Genomic DNA, 24,347 nt, shown 5'->3' on the forward strand with positions numbered 1-24,347 from the left:
TTTTGACATATGAGCCACTAAGCTTCATTCTGCACCATTTTGTAATCCAGCATCCAATTCTCCTGAATACATCCAGGATCCTTAAAACTCTGCTGTCACCGTGATTTTGGGGGTTTAGTGTTTATCTGTCCGTAAAGCCTGAGTTAGCCTTAAAACCTAAACTTTGTGCGAGTTGTGAAGTTCATCATAATAAAAGCACTGCTCACTGGTGGGGTTGATGACAATCAGTCTGTTTTTGGCACAAAGGATTTTATTTTAAAAGCACCTTCACGTTATAACAACATGTGTCATAATCGTGTTTGTGATGATGTCAGTGAAAACCAGCCACCGTCTGCTCTCAGTGCACCATATGTTGAAAATGCATCTCCAGCAATTAATCTGCACCTCTACAGCATGTGGGTGGCCTATGTGCTGGATCAATATCATCACCAGTCTCTCATTACACGCACACAGTTAGAAGCTTCGTGACAGCTGACTGCAACAACCGTAAATACCTTTAAGGTGGAAAATATGGCAAACATGAGCACGCACCGTCTGGTAGGTGCACCGGTGCAATAATAGAATATATGAAGCAGATATAACTAAAGCTGTTATGTTTTATATGTGTAGCTGTATCTGCAAACTCACCTGCTGCAAATCACACTCTGAGAGACAAAGAATTCAACTGAACTGAAGACGAGGCACTGAAATACGCTTTAAATGCCATATTGGTGCGTTCTCCTTGACGGACAAAAGCATCCGACTCCAACTGAAAGTGTTTCTCCTGCTGAAGCGAAGCCCAAAAATAAAAAACCCCCAAAACAAGCAAACAACCAAGATGGCTGCAGCCCACAGCTGACAGGCCTTCAGCAGCTGAGACGCCGTATGTCTCTTATTTATTTAAGCATCTCTTGTCCCCTAAAAGTGCTGCGTAGCTGATTTGATATGAATTAAGTCACATTAAAGCTGATGGTTGGCACTTTGTGACTACGGCTGACTGTATAAACAGTGCATTCTTGTGTGTGTGTGTGTGTGTGTGTGTGTGTGTGTGTGTGTGTGTGTGTGTGTGTGTGTGTGTGTGAGAGAGATATGACACCAAGTAACCTCCAACATGAAGGTGCATGTCCAGATTTAGGCCAGACACACTGGTCAATGTGAGGGAGTGTGTTTTCCTACCCTAAGTAAACACCATGAAGCAAGCCCAGTCAAGCAGCTACTCCAAACACTGCATGTCAATCACACACGCAGACACACTCTCAGTCTGCTGCTCCACCACGCACACTCAAACTCTGCAGCAAAGAGCCGAGGTCAGAGGTGAGCGACTGTGGGAATGCGGAGGTCCCGTCGCGTGAAACTGTCACCGTCCTGACAAACTGGCCTGTAACATAAACAAGCACACATACATCAGCCTGGGACAATACCCCCGAGAAGAGCGCACAATGCCCTCCACCCCAACACACCGGGCCTGAAACAATACCACACACGCTAAAACAACACCGCGGCCGATCCTAAGCCAACATGGCACTGGGCAAAGCTTGAAGCAACATCAGTCGGTGAGCAGCACCACACAATGACTGCAATGGGAAATGATCCATCAGGTGCTGACACAGCTACGTTCACGTCTCAAAGTGTGAGGTCTCTGCAAGTTGTGATGAAGTGCACAGAGGAGGACGGGCCTTTGTGAGAGGTATTTATGTTTGTGTACGCATTACATGCTTTTCATTCAAGGCTCAAAGCAGTTAGCTGATTACGTCAGTGCAAAGTCTCAGAACGTACGGCGCTTTAGAGGCGTAATAATGTCGCCTGTGAGCCATTTATTCAGCTGATCGCCGGATAGTTTGGTTGGTTAGACGTCAACACATTGAACATTTTCCATTGTTTGGTCCAGCAAGTGCTTCAAAACCAGAAGATATTCATTCTTTAAACAAAACTTCTAATTTCAGAGGCTACAACTGGTGCATGTTCGACATATTTGCTTAAAAAATAAACGCAGCAGCAACCTCTCATAGAGGCAAACAGACAGAATAAAGACGGTTCAATCAGCTAAAAACTGCACCTTTCACCTGGACTGCTCCGTGTTCGTGGTTACACAATGTTTTGTGATCCAAGCAGGAGCGAGCGTCCCTAATATTTTGTGTATTCCAGCTGGCTAAGCCTGGTGTTGAGCTGTGTGGTTTGTATCCTAATAGGGGCTACCTCAGACGGAGGCCTGGACCTCAGCCACCGGGCTATTCATGCTTTGTGACCTGATCCGCAGATGCCTCTAAATCCTGCATGCTCACTGCTATAAATCTCTCAAGACGTGTAAACACACACGCACGTCCTGACTCACATTCAGAGACAGACAGATCAGCACACATACAGACAGGCAGAAACACACAACACACACACAACACACACAACACACACACAACACACACACTCCCACGCTGGACGGACGCCCAGTGACCAGGGCAAAAGGAAAAAATTAAAATCATGCGCAGCATTGCATGCATTCAGCCCAGTACATGGAAAATTCCCATCCAGCAACTTGAGATGAGAGCAAGAGCAGGCTAACAACTGGTACGGAGCGCCCTCCTGAGGCTGAACAGGTGAACTGCAGCTGATTCAGTCCCTCAGTGCTCGGCGTGAATGATGAAACCACTCAGCGACCCGTTCTGTTTCATCGAGTAAAAAGCCGAGCATTAAAGAGTAAGAGGGTGAAGGATAAAAGGCACATATTGATTTTTTTCAAATACTGCATCCACTGGGCAATAGCCTTCATCATTCATTTATGAATTCAATCAAATTAATCCTGAACAGATGGCGTGCAAGTCAATAGATGAAAGTGTCCGAGAGCAGCAGCTGAGTCTACGAGGCGAGTGAGGTAATACGCAGCCACTTTCTATATCAGCATATCATTCTGCTGGAGCGTGCTAGTGTTGGTGTGTTGGTGTGTGTCCCTGTGTGCATGCTCTCCCAGGACATCCAAGTCCAAGAATACAGGATTGGTTTCAGATACCTTCTGCTGAAGAAGCACATATTTGCATCTTCAAGCCAGTGATTCTCGTCTAATACATTTTTTTTCCAAACTCAGGGAATATTTCCTTGCAGTCAGCTGGTTGTGTGTTCTGTGTGTGCATGAATATTAAATTCCAGTGTTCACACACTAACCCTGGTTCTGTGAACGGCCAACAAACATGATGGCCAGACACAGCATTATTACAGTACATGTCCATGCACATCCACAGGAAGCTCCACCAGTAAGGCCGGGCAGACTGTGCATGTCTGACCCGACACCTGACAAAACAGACCCAGATCCCTGCAGCAGGTCCTAACGGCCAGGTTATAGCCAAAGAGAAGGAGCTGATAAGACGTATACGACCACAGCAGAAGGAGCAAAGTGTCGCCACACTCAAATGAGAGGTGCAATAATGTCCCAGAAAGGTGTTTTTCATGCTGCGCTTGTAGTTTTAGTGAAAGGACTGCAGCCTATTACCATCTGGATCAGTCTATCAGTTACTGCATCCTGCAATGTCTTGTTTTGTTCACGACCCAAAAGATATTCAGCTTACTGTCACAGAGGAGGTAAGAAACCAGAAATGTTCAGAATCAGGAAGCTGGAATCACAGAATATAGAAATCAAAGTAAATGACGATTATTTTAGGAGCTGAAACTGATTATTCGATTAATCAACGTAGTTATAATTTGTGAAATACAATAACGGGTAGAGAGAAGTGCAAACCTGGAGAGTTTACTCATCTCCACACAGCTGCAGTCGAGTGACTCAGCTTTATAGTGAAGCTTTTTCACAGCTGCAAGTGCAGATGTTATTAATAACTTTAACTATGGCTCCTTTCTATTCAAGTGTCCAGCGAGCCCTGACAGAGTGGCAGCGAGCCGGCATGCACAACAAAACCAGCGTGAAACCGAAGCAGCTAATTGGAATTCAGCCATCGAGCTTTTCCTCTGACATGTCAGAATGTCTTCAGTGAAAAAGGAGCTTCGCTAAAGCGTAACGACGTCCAATTACAGGTTAAATATACCTTCCTCACAGCAGACACGTCGGCCAGTCAGGACAGGTGTAATTGATAACGTTAATGATAACTCATCTCCATTAGTGCCCCAGTGAACCATTTCCATAACCAGGCCCAGAGAAGGGGAGCTGCTAGGTGGAGTTCAGCTTTCATTCACAGCAGACTATAAACGACGCCTGTGCTGTCCACGCCGTGATGAGTCTTATTGTGTGCACAGGTCACACCTGGTGAAGTCGCCCCTGTAGATGATAAGTTGGCTAAACGGCCACATGATCGGGATTCCCACAATAAACAGCATTAAACCGACAGGAAGGAGAACTGAACACATTCTTGTGGGAGACGTGTTGAGAAAACAAAAAAAGGAGCTACCAAAGCAGCAGAAGGCTTTATAAATCATTTATGAGCTTTAATTCCATTCTAAGTTATAAATCTATCACATTATGGCAATAAGAGGGAGAAGCCTGTTTATTCAGCAGCACTGTGAGATTATCTTATCGCTGCTCTTACATCTCCTGATGAGCAACAATCCTGCTGTCTGACACTGGAAGCCAGGATGACTGTTCATGTACCATTTAGCAGGCTGTGCTGATTTCTCTGTTGTTTATGTGTCTTGTGTACTTCTCCCATGTGCAGCTGTGTTGCCACCACCTTGCTGCTCTCAGCATCTGACCTCCAACCTTCCTGAGTCCTGATGAGTCCTGATGAGTCCTGATGAGCCTCCTGTACGTCTGATTCAATGAAAGACAACCGCAGAGCAGAGAACTGACAAAATGCTTTTGAGGGGGGAGAGTAAAATGATTTTCAACTTATGATGAGGAAAATGATCATTGATTGGTCACTGAAAGCTAATCAGCACTGGGTCTAGCTCTGGAGCCTGCTGGAAACCATTCAGCTGAGCGAGGCTCTCTGTAGTTGTGGGGTGCTGGTAGTTTTCCATTGGAGGTTGCAAACTGAATACGGAGACAGACAGTGTTTGTTCGCTTGGCTTTCACCCCTTCCCCCTGTTTTCTCCCAGCTTTCAAACTAACAGCGCACCACTTTGCTTTTTCTCCGTCTCTGCTCCGACCTTCGGTGCACAGCCGACAGATTTTGCCACATTCTCTTTTCCATTTTCATTCCCACTCTTGCATCTCGCTCCCACCGTCTCTCTCTCTCCCCCTCGATTCCTGAATAGCACGGCCAGAAATAATCGCAGACGAGCCAGCACCCCCACCCCCCAGTAACGGTGCCAACCAACCCACTCCATCATTGCACCTCATGCCACTGGTACCATGACGACTGCTTATGCTGTGCTAAAAGCCCAGACCAGCACCAACCCGGGCCTCCCTCTGTGACAGGATAACACAGCCTATGCATGTTTTAGTGGAACACCCGGTACAGTCCAGACTGAGGACGCTCACAGGACACAAATTAATGAAACACAATTCTTCTTCTTTCCACAGAAAACCACGTCTGAGACTTCTGCTCGTGTAGCAAACAGGAAAATGGTGCTTTTTTATCATTTATTCAGGCTTACAACAGGATTGACAGTGACCTAGTTGCACATTTCCCACATGCCCCCTCCCCTCCTTTCTAGTCTTGCCGAGTCTGCAGCCGGCAGCATGCTGCACTGGCTGGAAGGTGGGGGTCTGGTCTATGCTGGCGGATCAAAGTGGGAGCTTGTGTGTTTGTGTGCTTCTCTGCCATATTAAAAATGGCTTTTAATGTTGTGGCAAGAATGATGCTTGGAAAGAACATCGTAAATTGTGTGTAACATCCCTTCGACTTCCTCCGGTTTATGATCTACAAGTATTCAAGCTGCACAAAGTGATAAAAAATAAATCTTGTATCCATCACTTTATCAACAAATATCTGTTTTTAGGGCTATTCCAACCAGCTTATAAGTGGGAACCAATTTACTGGTTCATTATTTATCCTTATTGTACACTGAGGAAGCCACATGCCTGTAGTTTAATTCAGTGTTTTTATTAGCAGACATTTGTGGCACAGAAATCCCTTTTAATTACACATTGAGATGCCAAAGTGAGATACATTTAGTGGAAAACCACCAGAAAGAGGCATCAAGGAGCAGCTTCATCAGTACGCAGCCATCACCTCCTGGATCAGCAGCACCAGCACAGCCAGCAGCAGACATGAGAAGGAGTGCAGAAGGCCTGAAGTGGCCACAAAGTGAGTCCAACACGAAGCTTCATCGAGCTTAGTAAGAGTGGGCATCCCACAGACTGTCCACAGACAGCGCTCACACCCACCTACCCACTCCTACCACCAGAACCTAACCCCAACCCTCCTGCCCAGCTGGCTGGCAGCTGTAAATCCGCAGCTTTATTTCTCTATGGCGGCCTCCATAGCCACGGAGCCTTTAACTGTAGAGTTACTGTGCCAAAGGTCACTGCCTGCTACCGCTGCTGCTTCTCTCCCCCTCACCAAACAGTTTGTCTGACCTGGTTGGAGCAGAGATTGCCCATAATCCAGCAGATCTGTCCAGACCGTGAGGCTCTCTCTCCGTGGGTCGTCGTTCTATGGACACAGTAAGCAGAGAGGACTGAGGCGTGCACCCCGACACACCAGACTGTGCCTCTAAATATCAGCAAAGCTGGGATACGAGTGTGCATGTAAACAACATCCACGATGTGAAGCAGCAAAAGTGAATCTCAAAGTCCTAAACCAGAACATGAGTTACCATTAACACAGAGCGTACAGGTTAAATCAGCTGACTCACAAAGACAAAGACAGGTAGACACACTCAGAGGCGTATAAAAGCCAACAGGAGGGACTTTCTGTCTGAGCAACAGTTCTGTGAACGAGTGCCGTGGTTTACGGGTGGACTTTGAATGTGCCTACTGAGAAAAGCCGTATTGTTTCTATCCACACTCCCGTCTGTCAAGGTTGACAAGCCGGGTTTGTTGATACAGCTTCACCAGTAAAACATGTTTACACAGACAACAAGTCCTCGGAGACCAAACCTAATCCACGATCAATCACAAACCCAGTGAAAGCACGAGTTACTACGCAGCACAAAACTCAGGTGCTGCCTTCACTTGAGCACCGTGTTTGTTTAATCGTGCATATTTCAGTCATGAAACAGGAGTTCACCGACAGTGCACCTCCTTTATATCCTGCATGACCAAGGCCTGACGCAACCGCCATGAATAAATCAAACCCAAAAGGAAAATGATCAATATCTGAGCAGCCTGAGACACTGCCAAGACGTCCATGTGTTCTGGGTTATTCTGGGAGGAGGCCCGATCCAGGAAGTCGTTACAGTTAATTAATCACACGTATGTGTTTATTACAGGGGTTGCTCAGTCATGTCCAATGCCCATAATTAGCTAAATAAGTATGTGTAAAAAAATAAAATAAAGGAGCAACAAACACTTCAAACTGTTAGACGGTGGAACATCTACAGCAGACAGACTCCACCAACTAAGACCTCTCGTCTCTTTTTGGATTAGAAAGCTGCAAGATCTGCACTTGTGGAAGATGTTCAGCTCATTTCCTACATTTCCTCATTTAAAAACAGACGGATCATCTTTGAATCTACACCAGAAAAATACTGGTTAAAAAGCTGTTGAATGAAAATCCAAGTTAATTGGAAACACGTGAACCTAAAAGAACTACATCTACTAATCTGCCTTTTCTCATTTTTGTTCACGTCGTACAAATTAAACAAACCAGTCAACATCTTTGCTTCTATTAGGAAGTCAGAAGTTGGAAATCTGGTTAAATATTTTTATCCATAGGGACCAAATAGTCTTTGAGGATTATGGGATGCCTCAAAAAAGCACATGCACAGCTCAAAGGGTATGATAGTAGAAAAGAGGCCCAAACTATGAACATGCTGAGCATTAGGACATTAAAAAAAGAAAGGCTTGGTCTTAGAACAGGTAACCGGCTGGATTCCTGCTACAGCTACTACGATGTATTACACTGCAGTTCTCTCAAAGGTCTAAACCGGACTGAGCAGCATGACCAGCTGACCACATGCGCTAAGAACGAATCAAACTCAAAGAGACACTAAGTCCGGGAGGTATTTAATGTACATTCTTGACTTCATCCACCGATCTGCTTCATCTCTTCAGTCCTGCAGGCGGTCGACAAAGTCTCTGGAATCTCAGCCCACATCACAAGAACAGGTTGATCTTTGGAGAGCAGCTCTTAATTCATGTCGGGGTAAAGGGGCTAACACAATGCCGTAATTACATAACACAAAGAAACCCCTCTCTGTCTCTGTCCAGCCGCCCAAGACTGGGTTCCTTTCATCCAGCGAGGGAACACGGTGACCGGAGGGAGCGAGTCGGCCGATGGAGTCTGCCCACCCCTTCATGGACTCAGAACAAACACTTACTATTGTTTCTCTTGATTTGTGTGCGTATCGATGTGTGTGTGTTTGCACGCGGTACATTCTGTCTGTGCCCATCTTTTCCTCCATTGTTCCTACATACGTGGAATCAATACAGCTCAGCGAGGTCCGTCGCCCTCGTGAGCCCCAGGACGGCCCTCTGCTGACAGCGGCTGCTCTCAGGATTGCACGGGTAAGCGACTTTGACCCCCCATTTACCCCAGCCGACCCCTGCACAGGCACGTCTTATGAGAACCGGACCCCTCCCCGTACACATAGAACCCTATTTTTGCAAGCGACCCTGTAACCCCTGACCCCCGGCGCTCAGTAATACCAGCACAACATAACATCTGAAATGTTCAAGCCCGCAGATCCATCCCTCTAACTGTGACCACAGTTGTCCTGCATGTTCACAGGGCGCCTTGAAGAACAAACAAGGAATCAAATTCCATGAAAAGGCAACCGAGGTGACCATGAAGACTAAAGAAAGGCGCGACCGTAGATGAGAGGTGTAACTGGATCTCTGTTTTGTCATCCTGGTTCCTAAACTATCATCGGATCTAGAAAAGGAACACAGATTCCTGCAACCAGCTAAGAAACAGCCGTAGAAACCCTGGTATCCCTGGTAACCCTAACCCTAACCCTGGTAACCCTAACCCTAACCCTGGTAACCCTGGTAACCCTAACCCTAACCCTGGTAAAAACAGAGCTGTTTCAACAAACATGTTAAATAGCATTGATGGACTCCTTCACATGTACCATACAGACATGTGTGGTAACCGTCTATCAGCAGCCATCAGTGAATAAAGGTCAGAGTACCACCAGCATGTCGCCATGCACCACCAAAGGTTCTTCATGCAGAAGGGTCACGGTTTATTGTTGACCACCGACTTCAGTGCCTGGAATTAGATTGTTTTTTATGTCACACCCGCAGACGGGAGAATATTTCCTCCTTTTTATAAATATCCTTGGACGTAGTTTTACAGTTGATGAAATGCACAAAGTGGATATGCACTCTGGGGGAGCAAACCAGCAGAAAACTGCTCCGAGGCAAAGTGTTGTGAGCCATGAGGGTATTAGGGTACATTATTCTCACCGAGCAGGAGGCCTTCCTCCTCAAGAGGACATGAGGAAAAGACTGTGTCTGTGCTTTCAAAGATTTTGTCTTTAATCGGCGGATCTGCTGGAATTAGAGGTCTGTCTGAGCCGGAGACCCCCTCTCCCCTCACCCCCCGCCATCCCTGACAACGTGAGAAAGGTGTGTGTGTGTGTGTGTGTGTGTGTGTGTGTGTTGTCAGGGGAGGGTCTTCAACCGTGGGACCAGAACGACATGAGCTACCACATTGGGCTCATAAATGCAGCCTTTGGCAAGCCCTGTGCAAATGCAGCTTAGCATAATTCAGAAATACCAGACGGTGTGTACTGTGGTGCACTGCTAAACCCGCAAAGCAGCTTTCTCCCTCTCTCATCTCTCCCTGCCCCTCTCCTCCATCTTCCAAAAACACTTCCGCACAAACAGGAATTAATGCCACGTCCAAACAGTCCGTTTCCTCAGAATAACAACGTGTCAGCCCGTCAGAAGGTGCTGGGCTTCATTTATGTTTGTTATTAGTGGACTAATTAAGCGGAGCAGGCCGACGCTAACGCCACGCTGAAGCCAGGATAAATCCAATGTTTAGTTAATAATAACACTTATAGCTGACAAATAAAATAAATCCAAAAAGCTTTAGCAGCTGCTAAAGTGTAACCTTAGATATACATTTATTTGCAGTCCTATCCACGTTTTTAGGATCATATTAGTGTGAATGGAGATCAGAAAAAGCCACTGGCTCATAAATCTAAACTAAGGACATGAACTGAGATCCAGGCTGTGAAGTCAAAGACATGATTCCATCATATAACCTAATACCAACACCAGTAATCAGCTCTATGGCATATTGACAGTTTAGACGGCACAAGGATGTAATATTCACGCCAGCAGATGGTCCAAACAGCCATTTTGTCAGCCATCATTCCTGTAATGTTATCTCCCCCATTCATCAGTAACCGACTTGTGGGCGGTCACACCTGCTCCGTACCCAACCTGCTACAGCACTGAGCATAACATCACTAAACTAGCAAACGAATGACAGGCTGCACTGATTGTGGTATAAAAGGACGGCACCGTGGGGCGTCATGCTGGTGTGATGGTGGCCACGGAGGCTGCTGCTGTATTTTCAGTAAATACGCCTCAGCGCTCCGAGAACACCAACACATGTGCAGCGTCAGTGTTTTCACTGGGAGGACTCACTCTGAGGTCAATTACATTTTAAAATGCATCATAAAGCCAATGAAACTTTTATTTCTTTAGATAGAATTAATTGCTGTACTTCAGTGTAATATGTGGCCCCCATGGCATTTATTATAGGAAAAGACATTAAGAACAACTATTTATCTGAACTCTTTCTAAACTCTCAGGCTTTTCATACCAACTGTGCTTAAAGGTGACCTATTGTGCACATTTTCCCCTCATGCTTGCGAACGCTGCCTCATCCTTTTGTCAGCGTGGACGTTCTAACACTGGAGGCAACGTAATTCTTTGAATGTAAACATCCGCAGCAAAAATATTACAACAGGACGCATCTGTTGGGTAAATAAGACCATCAGTACCTGTCTAATCTGTGACATGATGGTGGGGTTAGTTTTATTGTTGAAATCAGAAGCCCTTATGTTCACGGGCGCACAGGCGGGAAATTCGCTGAAATGCAGAACACAGTTGAAAACACGCGCTGTCGGGAAGCACCAAAGATAACACAGTTCATAAATGTTATCCCGCTGCCACCAAACAGACCGTGTCGTAGCAGCACACGGTGTTGGTTGTTTGTATGCTGAAGAACATTCAGTGTAGTCAGACAATCATACTGAAGTCAACGTTCACCAAGAAAACCCACTTCGTAGGCTTGCTAAGCCTGCATGACCTTATATGGACATCCGCGACCAGCTGACATCAGCTTGTCACAAATGTAGAAAAAACTGTCGCAAACCTCGTATCCAGACCTACAACCGTGTTAAATGCATGTTGTCATGAAACAGTTTGCTTTAATACATTATTACAATTAGACAGTAAATTTAAATATAAATGTGACGATAATGAGCTACGTCCCCCTTTAAAGGACTGTTCTCTTTTATTTCACTTTTAATATGCCGGACTGGACACTAACTTCACTCAGCAATATTTTATGGTATTTCAGACCACTGAAATTTGATGAGACTCCACAGTATACTGGTGGTTAATGGTAAATCCTGGCTCTGCAGGGTTTAGGTGATAATGAGTTCATGGCGTTTTATCGTGTCATTGACTGTAATCCACTTGACCAAACATGCATAGCTTCTGACTGAACCACAATGTTTGCAATGCTTATGAGGAGGTGATCAGAGGAAGATGGCAGATGGCAGTAGAACAATGCAGCGAACACTGGAGAACATGGCAGGGCTTGGTACAGCTTAATGACCAGGGTGACACATGCATCTCCTACCTGGATGGCCTGCAGAAGCCGGATGCATTGCTCCCTGACGTCTTCAAAAGGACACCGTTTGGACAGCATGAGGAGGTGAGCCAGGATGTCGTTCAGTTCGCTGTTGGGAAGACATCCTAAAGCCGGGGGGGAGGGCGCCGACGCTGGTATGGGCCCGATGGCCTCCACTTTCCTCATGACCTCCTGGCAGATGTTCTCCATCGCCTCAGTTCTGGAGCTGACATCGCGGCTCCCCAGCCCGTCCCATCTCCCCAGAGATTCCTGGTCCTGCACCTCCATTTCTTTACGTAGGACTAAAGTTTGTGCTGTCTTACAACAAGCTACGATGAGACATTACACGAGAAAAAACCAACAGTAGTAAATATGCAGCGTGTGAGGAGTATAACAACAATGCACAATCAAACAGCAATAAGTAGGACACAGTTTAAAAAATAAATAAATAAAACTAGAAACCAAAGATACCAAAGAAATAAAGTAATATTGTTAAAATGTCACACATGAAATTAAATGGTGTAGTAACTATAAGCTGATGACAGGCTGGCAGCAGTCTAGTAGGTCCAAACTATGCTCAGAACTGTCTCAGTACTGGGGCTGAACAGTAAGTAGAAATCCTCCATCTGTATTTGGGTCACTGATTGTCGGCCTGGGCGATTATCAGAGCATATTTCACATTATTGATAAAGTTAACTTTTTAACTGACTTCCAATAAAATAAGATAATTTAAAAATGCACGGCTTTGGCTGCCTCTCCCTGCCTTTAGTCACAATCTAAAGCAATATCTGATCTGATTTGTCACTCATCATGAAGAAAAAGAGAAAAGAAATCACATTAGTCTCCTCCTAATGTATTTATGTCTTCTTGTGTTACATCACATCATACATACTGTGATGGAGTTAAAACTTTTAGACAGATTAGACAGTCAGGAATGTCTGTTTTTGTAAATCGAGCACATCAGATACTGAATAAACCAAGATGCTTCCTCTTAATGATGCAAAAACCAGTTTATATAGTACGTGTATCATCACATTTTGTGATTTATCACATCTTCTCAGTGCATTAAAGTTTTATCTTCCCACTAAAACTGTACATGTTGTGACTGTACAGAAGGCTCAAGCTAGTTTATTAAATACCAACAGCATTATCAGAGATTTAAACCCACACCAGCCGTTTATCGTATTCAGTTTTCTTCCACAAATAACAGCATGATTTAAATACACATTCTCAACAACCTGCCCAATACAGTGATATGGACATCCACTGCTTTTGCAAATCAGAAACTAAAACACAAGAGTTGTTTTTATATATAAAGTGGACATGAGGTGAGCAGAGCGCAGCCTGTCACTGAGCTCCATTCAATCTCTCGCTGCCGATCTTCGTGTCAAGCTGCCCGTTAACAAAGACACCAGCAAAGTACAGCCGAGCCGCGGCGGAACCAACAGCCTGGAACACAAGCCTGTCACTGCGGCTCCAGAAGAGAAGGTGTCATTCCTAAATACTCACTTTATCCACATTCTTTGGTGCAGGTCTCCTGCTGCGGGACGCCTCGTCTCAGCGCTGACCAGCAACGTTAGTCACAGGCTCGAAGCGACGGAGGCAACGACTTGAGGGTAAACATCTGATTGGCAGCTGGGACTGACCAATGAGCGCAGGCTGCTGACATTCTAGGGCGGGGCTGTAGCGGTTCTGACAGATGATTGGTTAGTGGGACGTTACCCCAGTCGAGGCGCAAAGGCTTATGGGAGTTGTATTCTTTTGGGTCTGTTTGTGTTTTAGAGGGCAGCGCTTTACAACTACATCCCCCATCAGACATTTCGGGGCAGCAGCCCCCCCTTCCTCCTCTTGTTTATCAGAAATAACTGAGACAGACAGAAAAACAGACACAGCAGACAGAAAGGTGGACATGTGTTTCTATTTGTTCATTAAGTTTAGATTCATCTGTATGTATGTGCCACGCTGCACACTGAGACGCCTCGTCCCTTTCATTTAACACAAACATGCCAACATGAGAGATTTTATGAAAGAAGTTAACAAGGAATCTGGAGTCCAGTGCAGTACAAGGCTGGTTCAAGTACACGTGATGCTAAAGAGACAACAACATGTAGCAGCAGCCTGCACAAGATGCGTTTCCTACTGCTGCAGGACATTATTTGCATGCGGCTGTGCAAATGTTGACAGTGTGATTGATGGGTTTACCATCATGAGACACTGTACTGACACACAACAACATCAGTATTCATAAAAATTACACTAATCAGAGAAATCTCCTCTGAAATGTTCAGTGGACTGCACACATCTCCAACAGCATCATGTACAGCAGCCTCCCAGCCTGAAGATCACAAGGGGATCATTTACCTCTCCTAAACTTTAGTACAGTCCAGAAGGAGGTTCTGTCTTTAATCATATATAGTTAATCAAGGCCATGGGTAATACTGAGGACACCAAGCCCACCTTGTAGAAACAGGACAAAAGCAAAATGCAGCTAAAACAGGTGCTTCTCAGCTTGAGGACAGCATATTTTACAAAAAGGCAGGAGCACACTGGTTAATTAATACTCTTTTATTGTGTAAATAGACTAACATTTTAATACTCATGTGTCTTCATCAGAGTGCTGCTGACGTCCTGTCCTTTGCTATAATTAGGTGATAAAATAACAGTATTACTGCAACAACATTGGTTTGTTATTCTGATAATGAAATGAGGTAAAAATGCTTCTTTTCCCAACAAACTACACGCAGGACTTGTAAACCCTGTTTTTCTACAATCCTGCTGTACGTTACTCTCATCAGGTTTTAAGATTGTCTTGGCGGTTAAGTTATTATAAATACTAAGCAATTAAAGCACAGATCGCAGACCCAGGTATTACATAGGAGCACAGCTTGTTTTCTTGAAAATCTGTATGAGAATTAACAAGTTTGCCTATATTTATATGAGGAGTTCATTTGCAAAAACAGATCAGTTGATCTTCACGAACCCTCAGAAAACCCACTACCTGAGACAATATCAATAATCTTAAGTTATTTTTTAAAAGTCATTTCTATTGAGTCAAATCCACTCAACTTCAGTTTGATTGATATTATCTCAAGCAAACAACAAAACATACGGTTTCTGAAAATCTACAAAAATGGAGTTATCTGTTTTTGCAGATGAACTCTTCATATTTAAGGGTCTTCGAGTATCTTAAAAAGTGCTGTGTAAGTATTATTATTATAATTATTATATAAGTTTGTATTAAATTATTTTAAACGTAATCTCTGTGTTGTTAGTTTTCAATATTTTAATGTTTGAATTTCATCTCACTAAATGATTGTCTCCCATGTGTAGTGTGTGTAGGTCTCTTTGTTTTTTAGAGGGAATCAGAAAGGGAGAAGGCACAATTAGCTTATTATTATTATTATTATTATTATTATTATTATTATTATTATTATTATTATTATTATTATTATTACGTTTTACTTTTTCCTTGTTAACCACCTTATATTGACAAACCTTTCGTATGTGTAGGTGGGTATGTTAAACTACCCTGAAAGGTCTGAACCCTGGAGAAGGAGGAGCAGCAGTGCGCAGGCGGAACCACCGTGAGCAGGCCTGCAAAGAGGAGGGAAATTTAAAAAGTCCGGACCGCCTCCTCTAATGGCGACAGGACAGCTGAGTCGCCTGTTCAGTTAACTAGCTACACAAAATCATTTACAGCTTACAGCACTAAGGATAGGCTAACAAACAGGTAGCTTCCTTTGTGTCTCAGGATGGAGACTCACCTCGACCAGGTAACGTCCGACAACCTGCCGCTAGCCGACAATGTGGCTAACTCGTTAGCTTCGCATTGTTTACTTTCACCAAGTCGCCGTTAGCTAACACACGACGCGACGGTTGCTAAGCTAGCAGTGCTGTATGCTACCGTGACAGGTTGTCATCATGGCGTCATTTGTCGTTTTATTTCTGCATTTTAGGGGCACTGAGGCGGGTTTGTTAGGAAAACAGCGTCCTGGTTAGCTGAGTAGTCCAGTAGTCTCTCTCCAGATAATGTGCAGTCGTGTTGTTTATTTATTCAGGAGAAATACTGAAGTTGGTTTCAGCATGTAAGGATGTAATATAGGATACTTCTGATTACTGTGTGTCGACACACAGTCATAAACAAAAGTTTACATTCGCTTGACTATATATATGGTGGCAGACTTAAGTTAGCTTTGCCGTGTGTATATTAGGGGCCCAGATGATTCTGTCATATTTATATATGCACTAAATGTGCATGTGTTTCAGTTAATCCATCATAGAAAATTAAGAGTTACTCAGGACTGCTATGACATACATGATCTTGTATGTCAACGTTTGTTCACGACCGTATGTGTGTGTGGTGGCACATAATCAGATGGCTGGCAGAGAATCATTAGAGTTTAGCTGAAATGCTAAAAGGCACAGATGTCCATCTCACAGTACACTTAGAAGGACCTGTACGTGGTCGTATGGGGGTCAGATTGGAGATCATGAACCACTTGGACGTACAGACTGTGACCATTCAGGAGCTGATGAGAAGAGAGAGTCACATGTTAGCTTGCTTCACACACCCTGATGATGCAGATTGGAAACTGTATTTATGAGAACACAGAGCTTCCTAGTTTGCAATAGACTCATTTCCTTTTCAAACGTGTTGAGTCAGAAAACACTCCATGTCAGCTGTTAATCAAATAAAACAACCCACTTTAAAGGCACATTTTATTGTTGTATATTGATGATACAAAGTATTACATGAGTACCACCCTTTCATAGTTTATAATAACGTCACCTTCTCCCCTTGTTGTCTGTAGAGTTTAGACTCACCGTCCAAAAACAGTTACATTGGGAGTTACTACCAGCCTCCGGACAGGCCGTTTCTAGCATCAAGACATCTGGAGTTCTCTGCACAGCCGTCGGTCAGCGTGGACCCACAGACTGCCAGCAGCCCAGGGCCACAGACCAGGCGTAGTATTGACAGCCAAGGTATAGCGCCACCCTCATCTTCTGGTCTGATGGCCTCCTTGTTCTGAACTGACTTTAATCTGACTTATCAAACAGAGTATTTAAAGTTGCTCTTGACATCTTTAGTTCTTCAGCTGCTCTCATGTCATGAGGGGTCCCACAGGGCTCAGTCATTGGCCCCACAAACAATCAATACGAAGCAGTCGGCCAGATTGGGAGTTACTGTTGATCAATACCTCAACTTCCATCTGCACATTAAGGCTCTTAGTAAATCCTGCTATCTACACATGTGGACTATTGTTCAACCAATGCTCCTCAAAAATAGAGCTGAGCAGCTAATCCACACTGTTATTATTTCCCAGCTGGACTTAAACAACTCACTGTTCACTGGCCTTAGCAATGCAGCAATCGCTCTTTAACGGTCAGCTCAAAAGGCAGCAGCAAGACCACTCACAAGGACTTGATACAGGGAGCACATACCTTCAGTCCTGCTCAGATTTATTCATTATATAAATCAGTTTAAGACTCCTCAGATCAGAGAGTCAATGTGGGACGAGCTCCTCTTTACAATCAGAACAGTGCCTCCGCTTAAAGAGCTCTGAAAACACATCTATCCAGACAAGCATTCAAGTTTTTATAATGTATGTTGTTGCTTTTTAATGGTGTTATCAGGAGAGGTTTCTTAGTTTTTTATTTTTTGTAAAGTACCTTGTAACAAGTTTCAAAGGGTTCATTATTATTATTATTATTATTATTATTATTGTTATTATTTTACAATAATCAGGATTTCTGCTGTTATGAACTCCTCTTCAGCTGTCGTTGATGCACTGAAGACCCTCCAGGAGAAAATCAGATGGTTGGAGCTGGAAAGGAAGGACGCGCAGAAGAGCTACCGTCAGTTCTACCACGAAGCTCAGAAGCATCAGCAGGTCACAGCTTCACGCAGTCAAACCAGAGCCAGCCAGCCTGAGACGGATGACTCAGCCAGGAAAGGTACGTGACAGGGTTTAAACAGAGAGGAGACGGTCCTTCACTGGACTCGTGATCGGTTTTCTTTACTATAATTACTTTATGGTTGCTTTGTGTGTGCTTATGATGACAGAAGTGGAAACCAAGCTGCAGTCGGCTGAGGCTCGCTGTAAGGTCCTGGAGAAGCAGCTGGTCTACATGAGGAAAATGGTTGAAAATGCCAAGAAAGACAGGAATGCTGCGATGGAAAACCAGGTAGAGGGCTACAACTGCACAACAACAATGCTGCGTCCCTCACAGAAGGTTAACGAGTGATTTTAGCGTTTTATACGCTCTGGTGATCTGGTTTCTGTTAGTTTCTGGCTTCTCTGGATGTACGTGGCACAAGTGCATGTTACTTAACAGCCATATAACCTCCCGTTCCCCTTTGCTCCCCACCAGGCTTCACTGCAGAGCCAGCAGCCCAGCAACGCAAACAACCAGACTCAGCGGGAGAAGCTGGAGAAACTTGAGTCCGAGTGTCTTAAACTGAACAGAACCCAGACCCTGGCAGAGGTACCTCAAGGTTTTCCAGTGCTGCAGACTGTCCAATGAAAACACGTTCTCATCCTGAAGTCGTTAGTTTAAACGCTGATCATCTGTAGCTGAGGTATGAGCTCGTTATCTTATAGGTAGATGTGATGTGTTTTCAGATGAAGCTTGCCATTCTGGAGCAGAAACTACTCAAAGAAGAGCATGAGCGTAAACTCGTTCAGGAGAAGGCAGATGAGGTCAGTCACAGTCGGTTTACTCTTTTACAGCAACGTTACGTGATTCCTCTTAACTATTACATGACACTCAGCTTCTTCGGGTTTCATTCCCTCATATGTAAAATATGCTAATAGGAGTGAAATGCTACAAAATTATCTTTAAAACGGATTAAATAAAGAAGGAGAATCTTTTTTGAGGCTGTAACCTTAGTTCTGATTACTGCAGCTGCAGAGGGAGTTAGACGTCAACCTTCGATTGTCTGTGCCGACTGCTGAAGAGACAAAGCCAAAGAAGAAGACAAGAAAGACTGTTAAGGTACTATTTTTACTGATAAAGCCACATGTTTTAATGGATGTAGCAGTGATAACGTCTGTCTTATTCCTCAGAAAGCCTCTAAACAGGCTGAGCTGGCGTCGAGCAGCCCGAGGCGCCAGAAAATGCCGTTCGTTGCCGGGACAGTAAGTCGATTCTGATTTCTGCACTGACCCTAAAATACATAAAAATGAATGTTGTGTCATTTTGACTCCTTTTGACTGAGTTCGTTTCCCCCTGCCCGTCGTAGTCGACAAGCCCGAGCCATTCAGTCCACGCCAACGTACAAGTTATCCTCCACATGATGAAGCACCACCAGCCCCAGCTGTGTGAGCGAGTGAGCGCTCTGCACAGGGCTGGGTGTGGAGCCAAGAAAAGCCTCCAGAAGGACTTTCCTCCATCTTCCTCTGCTGTCCATAAGCCTGACAGCCTGCCTGCAGATCAGCTGCTGAGCTCGCTGTCTGACCTGCTGTTGGCTCTGCAGGACGAGCTGGGACAGATGAGCTTGTACGTTGTTTGTTGATGTGTTTTTGTTGTTATTGTTTCGTTTTGTGTTCTCTTTAAACCACCAGTAATGTTTGTTTGTGCTCGGTTTGTCAGTGAACATCAGGAGCTGGTGTGTCAGATAGATGCTGTCCAACATCAGGAGCAAAGACAAGGTTTGCAGAGAGAGCTGGAGAGGCTGGTGACCAGGATGGAGGAGAAGGGAGCTCAGATCACGAAGCTCCGCAAACACCAGCAGATGGTACGTGTCCTCCAGCTCAGTGAAGCCAAGAGGTTTGGATGTAAAGATGTCAAATAACAAACTTTCTTAACTCATAAAGGAACTTTTCTGGAGTCCCACCTTCTCTCAGAAATCTGTTTTGTAGATGTTCTTGTCTTGGATGCTGGAGTTTGACGAAGCAGAATTACGTTAAAAAAAAACGAGTTTAACAATAAAGGATTTTTTTTTTTTTCTGAAAGTGGCTGAGCTCACCTTCAATCTGAGTTTCAGGTTAGGGTTACCATCATTTGCTATGTCATGACTTCTTTTGAAATCTGTTCTGGTCCAATAGGCAGAAAACTTGAAGCTTTGTACAAACACAGAGCGGACTTTTCAGGGACAGACGAGACAACTAGTCTCCTGTAAATATGGAAACTGATATATACGAGGTGTGTCAGAACAGTTCCAGGACTGGTGTCACAACAGATAGATGTTAAACCCAAACTACAAACTACCAGAGTTCTCCTTCCCAGTAACCCTCCTGGACTCTACCACCCTCCTCCAGCCTTCTCTTCACTCCTGGATGGATTCTCCAGGATCCTCTCAGCTCCGTCCTCACAGCCATCTTGATGTCGTCCACGTCTTCTAAACGGGTCTCCTTGATGAGCCCTTGAGCTTGGGGAGGAGGAACCAACCCCACGGAGCCAGGTGGGGTGAGTAGGGAGGAGATGTTCTCCTCAGCAGGAGCTGTGGGATGCTCAGGGCGCTGTGAGCAGGTTGTCATGGTGACGCAGCCTCCACTGGTCCTGACACAACTCTGCATCTTCTGGACGAAGTTATAGCAGCAGGACCTCTGTAGACGAGCTGGTTGATGGTCTGAAGGAGAAACTGGTAGTTTGGGTTTGAAATACATCTCCTGTGACACCAGTCCTGGACCTTTTCTGACACCTCGTCTGCACTATTGAATGTTATGTTATTATTGGATTTTTCTGTGAAGACAAGATAGGATTTTAATCATTTATAACCAGGTAATTGTACTTTCTATGACCACATAACACATATTTCCTAACATGTCTGTGAAGGATCTGGAGTATCCTGCATGTCTGTTTGTGGTGTTGGGATGTTTTATGACTTCTGCTCTCCACAGGTCCACAGAATGACCCCCAGCCTGGCGTGTGCTGAAGAACACGCAGCCAAGAAGCTGAGTGGAATCCAGCCGCCCGTTCCTTCCCCTGTTAAGGCTAAACAGAGAGAGAAGAAAGGCATGACGACTCAGAACAACCTGCGGCTTCTCAGAGAGACCCAAAAGCTGAGAAACAGCCTGAAACAAGACGACCTCTCCTGGGAAACATGAGGCTCTGATGCTACAGCTGGACCGAGCACCAGACTCCCCTCGGCTCCTTGCAGCTTGTTTTCTTCTCTCTTCAGACAGCCTGTGGGACATTTTTAGGAGCAAGTTAAAGTGGGAATGAAGAGTTTTATGCAGGACTTTGCATATTATCACAAAACCTATGAGGCGGTAGGTGGCTGAGTTCAGTGCCTTCATTGGTATAATTTATGAACCGTGACCTTAATCTGCGTTAATGATGTGAATTAAGTATTTTTCATCTCAAATAAAGCTGATGTAAATGATTTTAAAGTATTTAGTTTTACATTTGTAATAAAGTTTATTCTCAACAGATTGTGTGTTTATACGTTTGTTCCCCAGAGCAGCCACTAGAGGGCAGTGCTTAGCCTGTGTCTGAATGCAAACCTGAAGGCTCCTACGTTTAACAAGTCACGCCAATGCAAGTATAAAGTATGGCCCTGTGACATTGTGTATAGCATCGGCCGTGCAGCTGTCTCCAACAGTCGATAATGCAAACGGCCCGAATGCTGTGAACCGCTGAACTGTGCTGCAGCAGCTGGCAGGACAGCTGAGTAAATGTAGCCCAAACCACAGGTCAGACGGATGTGGGCTCTGCTCTGAGCACGGAGGAGGAACTGCTTTCAGAATTCTGCTGTTTCATGCAGCCACAGCAGCTCAACTCTTAAATTCAGCTATGAACGCTATCTCAATCATACGCGGGTCAGATGACAGGACGCATTTCTTGCATGCCTCACACTTAAAGCTGCTGTGTTTATTTGAGTCAGCCACCTTTTTAAGGGACATGTGAAGCTGCCTCACAGCATTCCTGAACACATCGCCTCATTGTCAGGGCTGCTTCAGCACTTCTACATGTTGTTCTGAACACACAAGCAGCGTTTTTCACCTGTCCTGGGTCACTCCTTACACCACAAACCACTGAAGAAACAACTTAAAGTGTGTTCTGTTGTCGCAGATTGTTGAAATACGATTAAAACAGTCCCTAAGTTCCCTGTGTAAGGTTCTGGGTGACTGGGAAGCCAACAGATGACTGTTGTTGTTTGTTTCTGCATCAGTTCATTATGTGGCCAACATTGCTCGGTCCTGGTATTCTTGGCATGATCCAGAGTTCACTGCATGGTTAAACGGACTGAGCTGGTGTTTGCGAGAAAGACTAAACCTAATGCATTGTTTCTCTGTGCGCCTATATTAGATTACAGAGCATGACTGGACACAACAATCACGTTAGCCAAGGCGAGTCCAGATCCCTGCGTAGACAGCGTCTCTGTCCTGACCCTGTGACTACACGGCCCTCCTCTGTTCTCTGGTGCTGAATAGCAGTGGTGTGTTCAGACAGCCAGGTATGAATCGGTGTCGTGCGTGTTGCTGTGGGTGTGTGACAGGATTTCCTAACAGTTTGAAGTCCATCGTCTTGTAAAGATTCAGATGTTTCTGTGCACTGTGGCGTTCAAACACAGGAAGTTACAGCCGGTGTCATGGAGAGGTTACAGGTTCACACTTTAGCATCTCCACTGTGAGGCCACATGTTTGCTGGTCAGCTGAAAGACTTTCCACTTCCTCATGAAAGGCATTTAAGAGAGCTGTCGATGGAGCTGCACAGTCTTCACCACCAGTACCAGCACAGTGTGGCCGACTGCTTTTAATAGACACAGGACGCGACCAGGGGAGAGGTTGTCCACAAACATTCTCTCCTAAAACGCTCTGGTTCTGGGAAACCGCCAGCTGGGGACTCTGGGTCGCTGGAGGAATAACAGCGTGCTCAGCTCGAATACACACATTGTAAGCACACACACCTCATCCAAGAATGTGGCCCGTGATTCTTGAGTGAGTCACACAGATAGCCGCACATGCTCACTGACACTTCCTGTGGAGTAAACAGTTTTTTGCTTCATAAGCAGAACCTTGCTGTGACCTTGGAAACTGTGTTCTGTCAGGAGAGCAACACTAACAGGTTTCTTTGTTTTTGGCTCTCGCCGACTGGTTTGGACATTAACGGTACCACAGTTCATATATTAGTGTTTGGACACGCTGCAGTAAACTCTGTACCTGCTTCCCTTTCAATAACATGCTGATCTGATTGTGTTTAAATGGTATATACACTGATGGAGTGACCTCATTAAAGTTTATAACATGCAGGATTGTTTTTGTGGTCATAAACAGTGAGTGTGTAACGTCACCTTCAAGATTCAGAACTGTTTCACCTGATAGTAACTGCATGACTTCTAAGTTGGGGCTGCACGGTGGATCAGTGGTTAGCACCATGGCCTCGCAGCTAGAAGGTCGCCAGTTGGTGTCCCGGTGAGGACACCCGGGATCTTCCTGCGTGGAGTCTCCATGTTCTCCCCGTGAACACAGAACCCACAGCAGGTGCTCAGAGCAGCAACAGTCGGTCCACCTCTCATCAGATTCAGATCTTCAACACTTCACATGGCCAGAGTTATTTTTAAAGACGGACTAAATCCTCCACAGCGTCGAAGATAAGAACTTTCTGCAGAGATGTTCTGCCATTCCTCAGAGTTTTTTTTAGCTGGTCTTTGCCAGAGGGGTTGTGTTGCTCTACATTTAAAATACCCAAAAGGTTCTCTGTTGGATTCGTTCTTTGAAAAAATTAAATAAGTTTCTCAAAGAGCTTTTGTACTCATGCAGCCTCATAACTTCACACTAGTGTCAGGACTGTGCATCCACTGTGGTAGTCCAGACCAGGTTCAGGCCAAACATGCTGGACTGAACAGAACTAAATTATCTTGGTCAGAAGAAGCTCTCATACCTATTTTAATGCATCGTGGCAACCCTTTAGGATCCTTCTGCCCAGTCTGAAGCACTTGCCTGTTTTTCACAGCCTGACTGGACAATGAGTGTTCAGGACATCGTTTAAAAAGGACGACGACCACCGCAGCGCTGATCAGTGGTACTGGGGCTTGTTCTGTACCTCTGGATTACTGCTGTGGCCATTTCCAAAGATTTTTCATTCTTGTGTTCTTTTCCATCTTTATAAAGTCTCACAATATGATTTTTTTTTTTTTATGGGTCCAGAACTGAGAAAGATCATTATTATAGATAATTATTAATAACACTATTATTATAGATAATCATTGATAATTATTTAACCATCATCATTAAAGGGAATTCATTAAGTTTTTCCTCAGAATTTAAAAAAAAAACAAAAAAACAATTATGCAATCACTCTCTTTATCTCGTGAACAGGTCACAACCCCAACGTTAGAACTGAGACGCTACAGAAAGGAAATGGGAACCGAGGTCATGCAGTGGGCGGAGCAAATGATGCACCTAAGAGGTCCTACATGGACTCCACCCAGGTGAAGCAGACCAACAAAAAATAAATAAAAAGGGGGGAAGTTTGTAAGGCAGTAACAAATCTGGTTAAAATATATCAGCCAAACAAATCAGAGTGCTTAAAGATTAATTTCTATAAAGCCTGGATACA

The 24,347-nt window shown here is 44.7% G+C and overlaps 1 protein-coding gene across 1 annotated transcript; it reads left to right on the forward strand.

Moving 5' to 3' along the window:
* Positions 1-15,517: 15,517 nt before the first annotated feature.
* Positions 15,518-21,218, forward strand: cep57l1 (centrosomal protein 57, like 1). Its single transcript, XM_008278636.1, has 11 exons — positions 15,518-15,613; positions 16,652-16,823; positions 17,616-17,795; positions 17,905-18,026; positions 18,213-18,326; positions 18,464-18,541; positions 18,747-18,836; positions 18,908-18,979; positions 19,084-19,340; positions 19,434-19,578; positions 20,684-21,218. Exons 1-11 carry the CDS (start codon positions 15,593-15,595, stop codon positions 20,888-20,890), a joined length of 1,458 nt encoding a protein of 485 aa, XP_008276858.1. The 5' UTR covers positions 15,518-15,592; the 3' UTR covers positions 20,891-21,218.
* Positions 21,219-24,347: the final 3,129 nt, after the last annotated feature.

Source organism: Stegastes partitus, unplaced genomic scaffold (assembly GCF_000690725.1).
Source record: "Stegastes partitus isolate 25-593 unplaced genomic scaffold, Stegastes_partitus-1.0.2 Scaffold129, whole genome shotgun sequence".
In the NCBI taxonomy this organism is placed as follows: Eukaryota; Metazoa; Chordata; class Actinopteri; family Pomacentridae; genus Stegastes; species Stegastes partitus.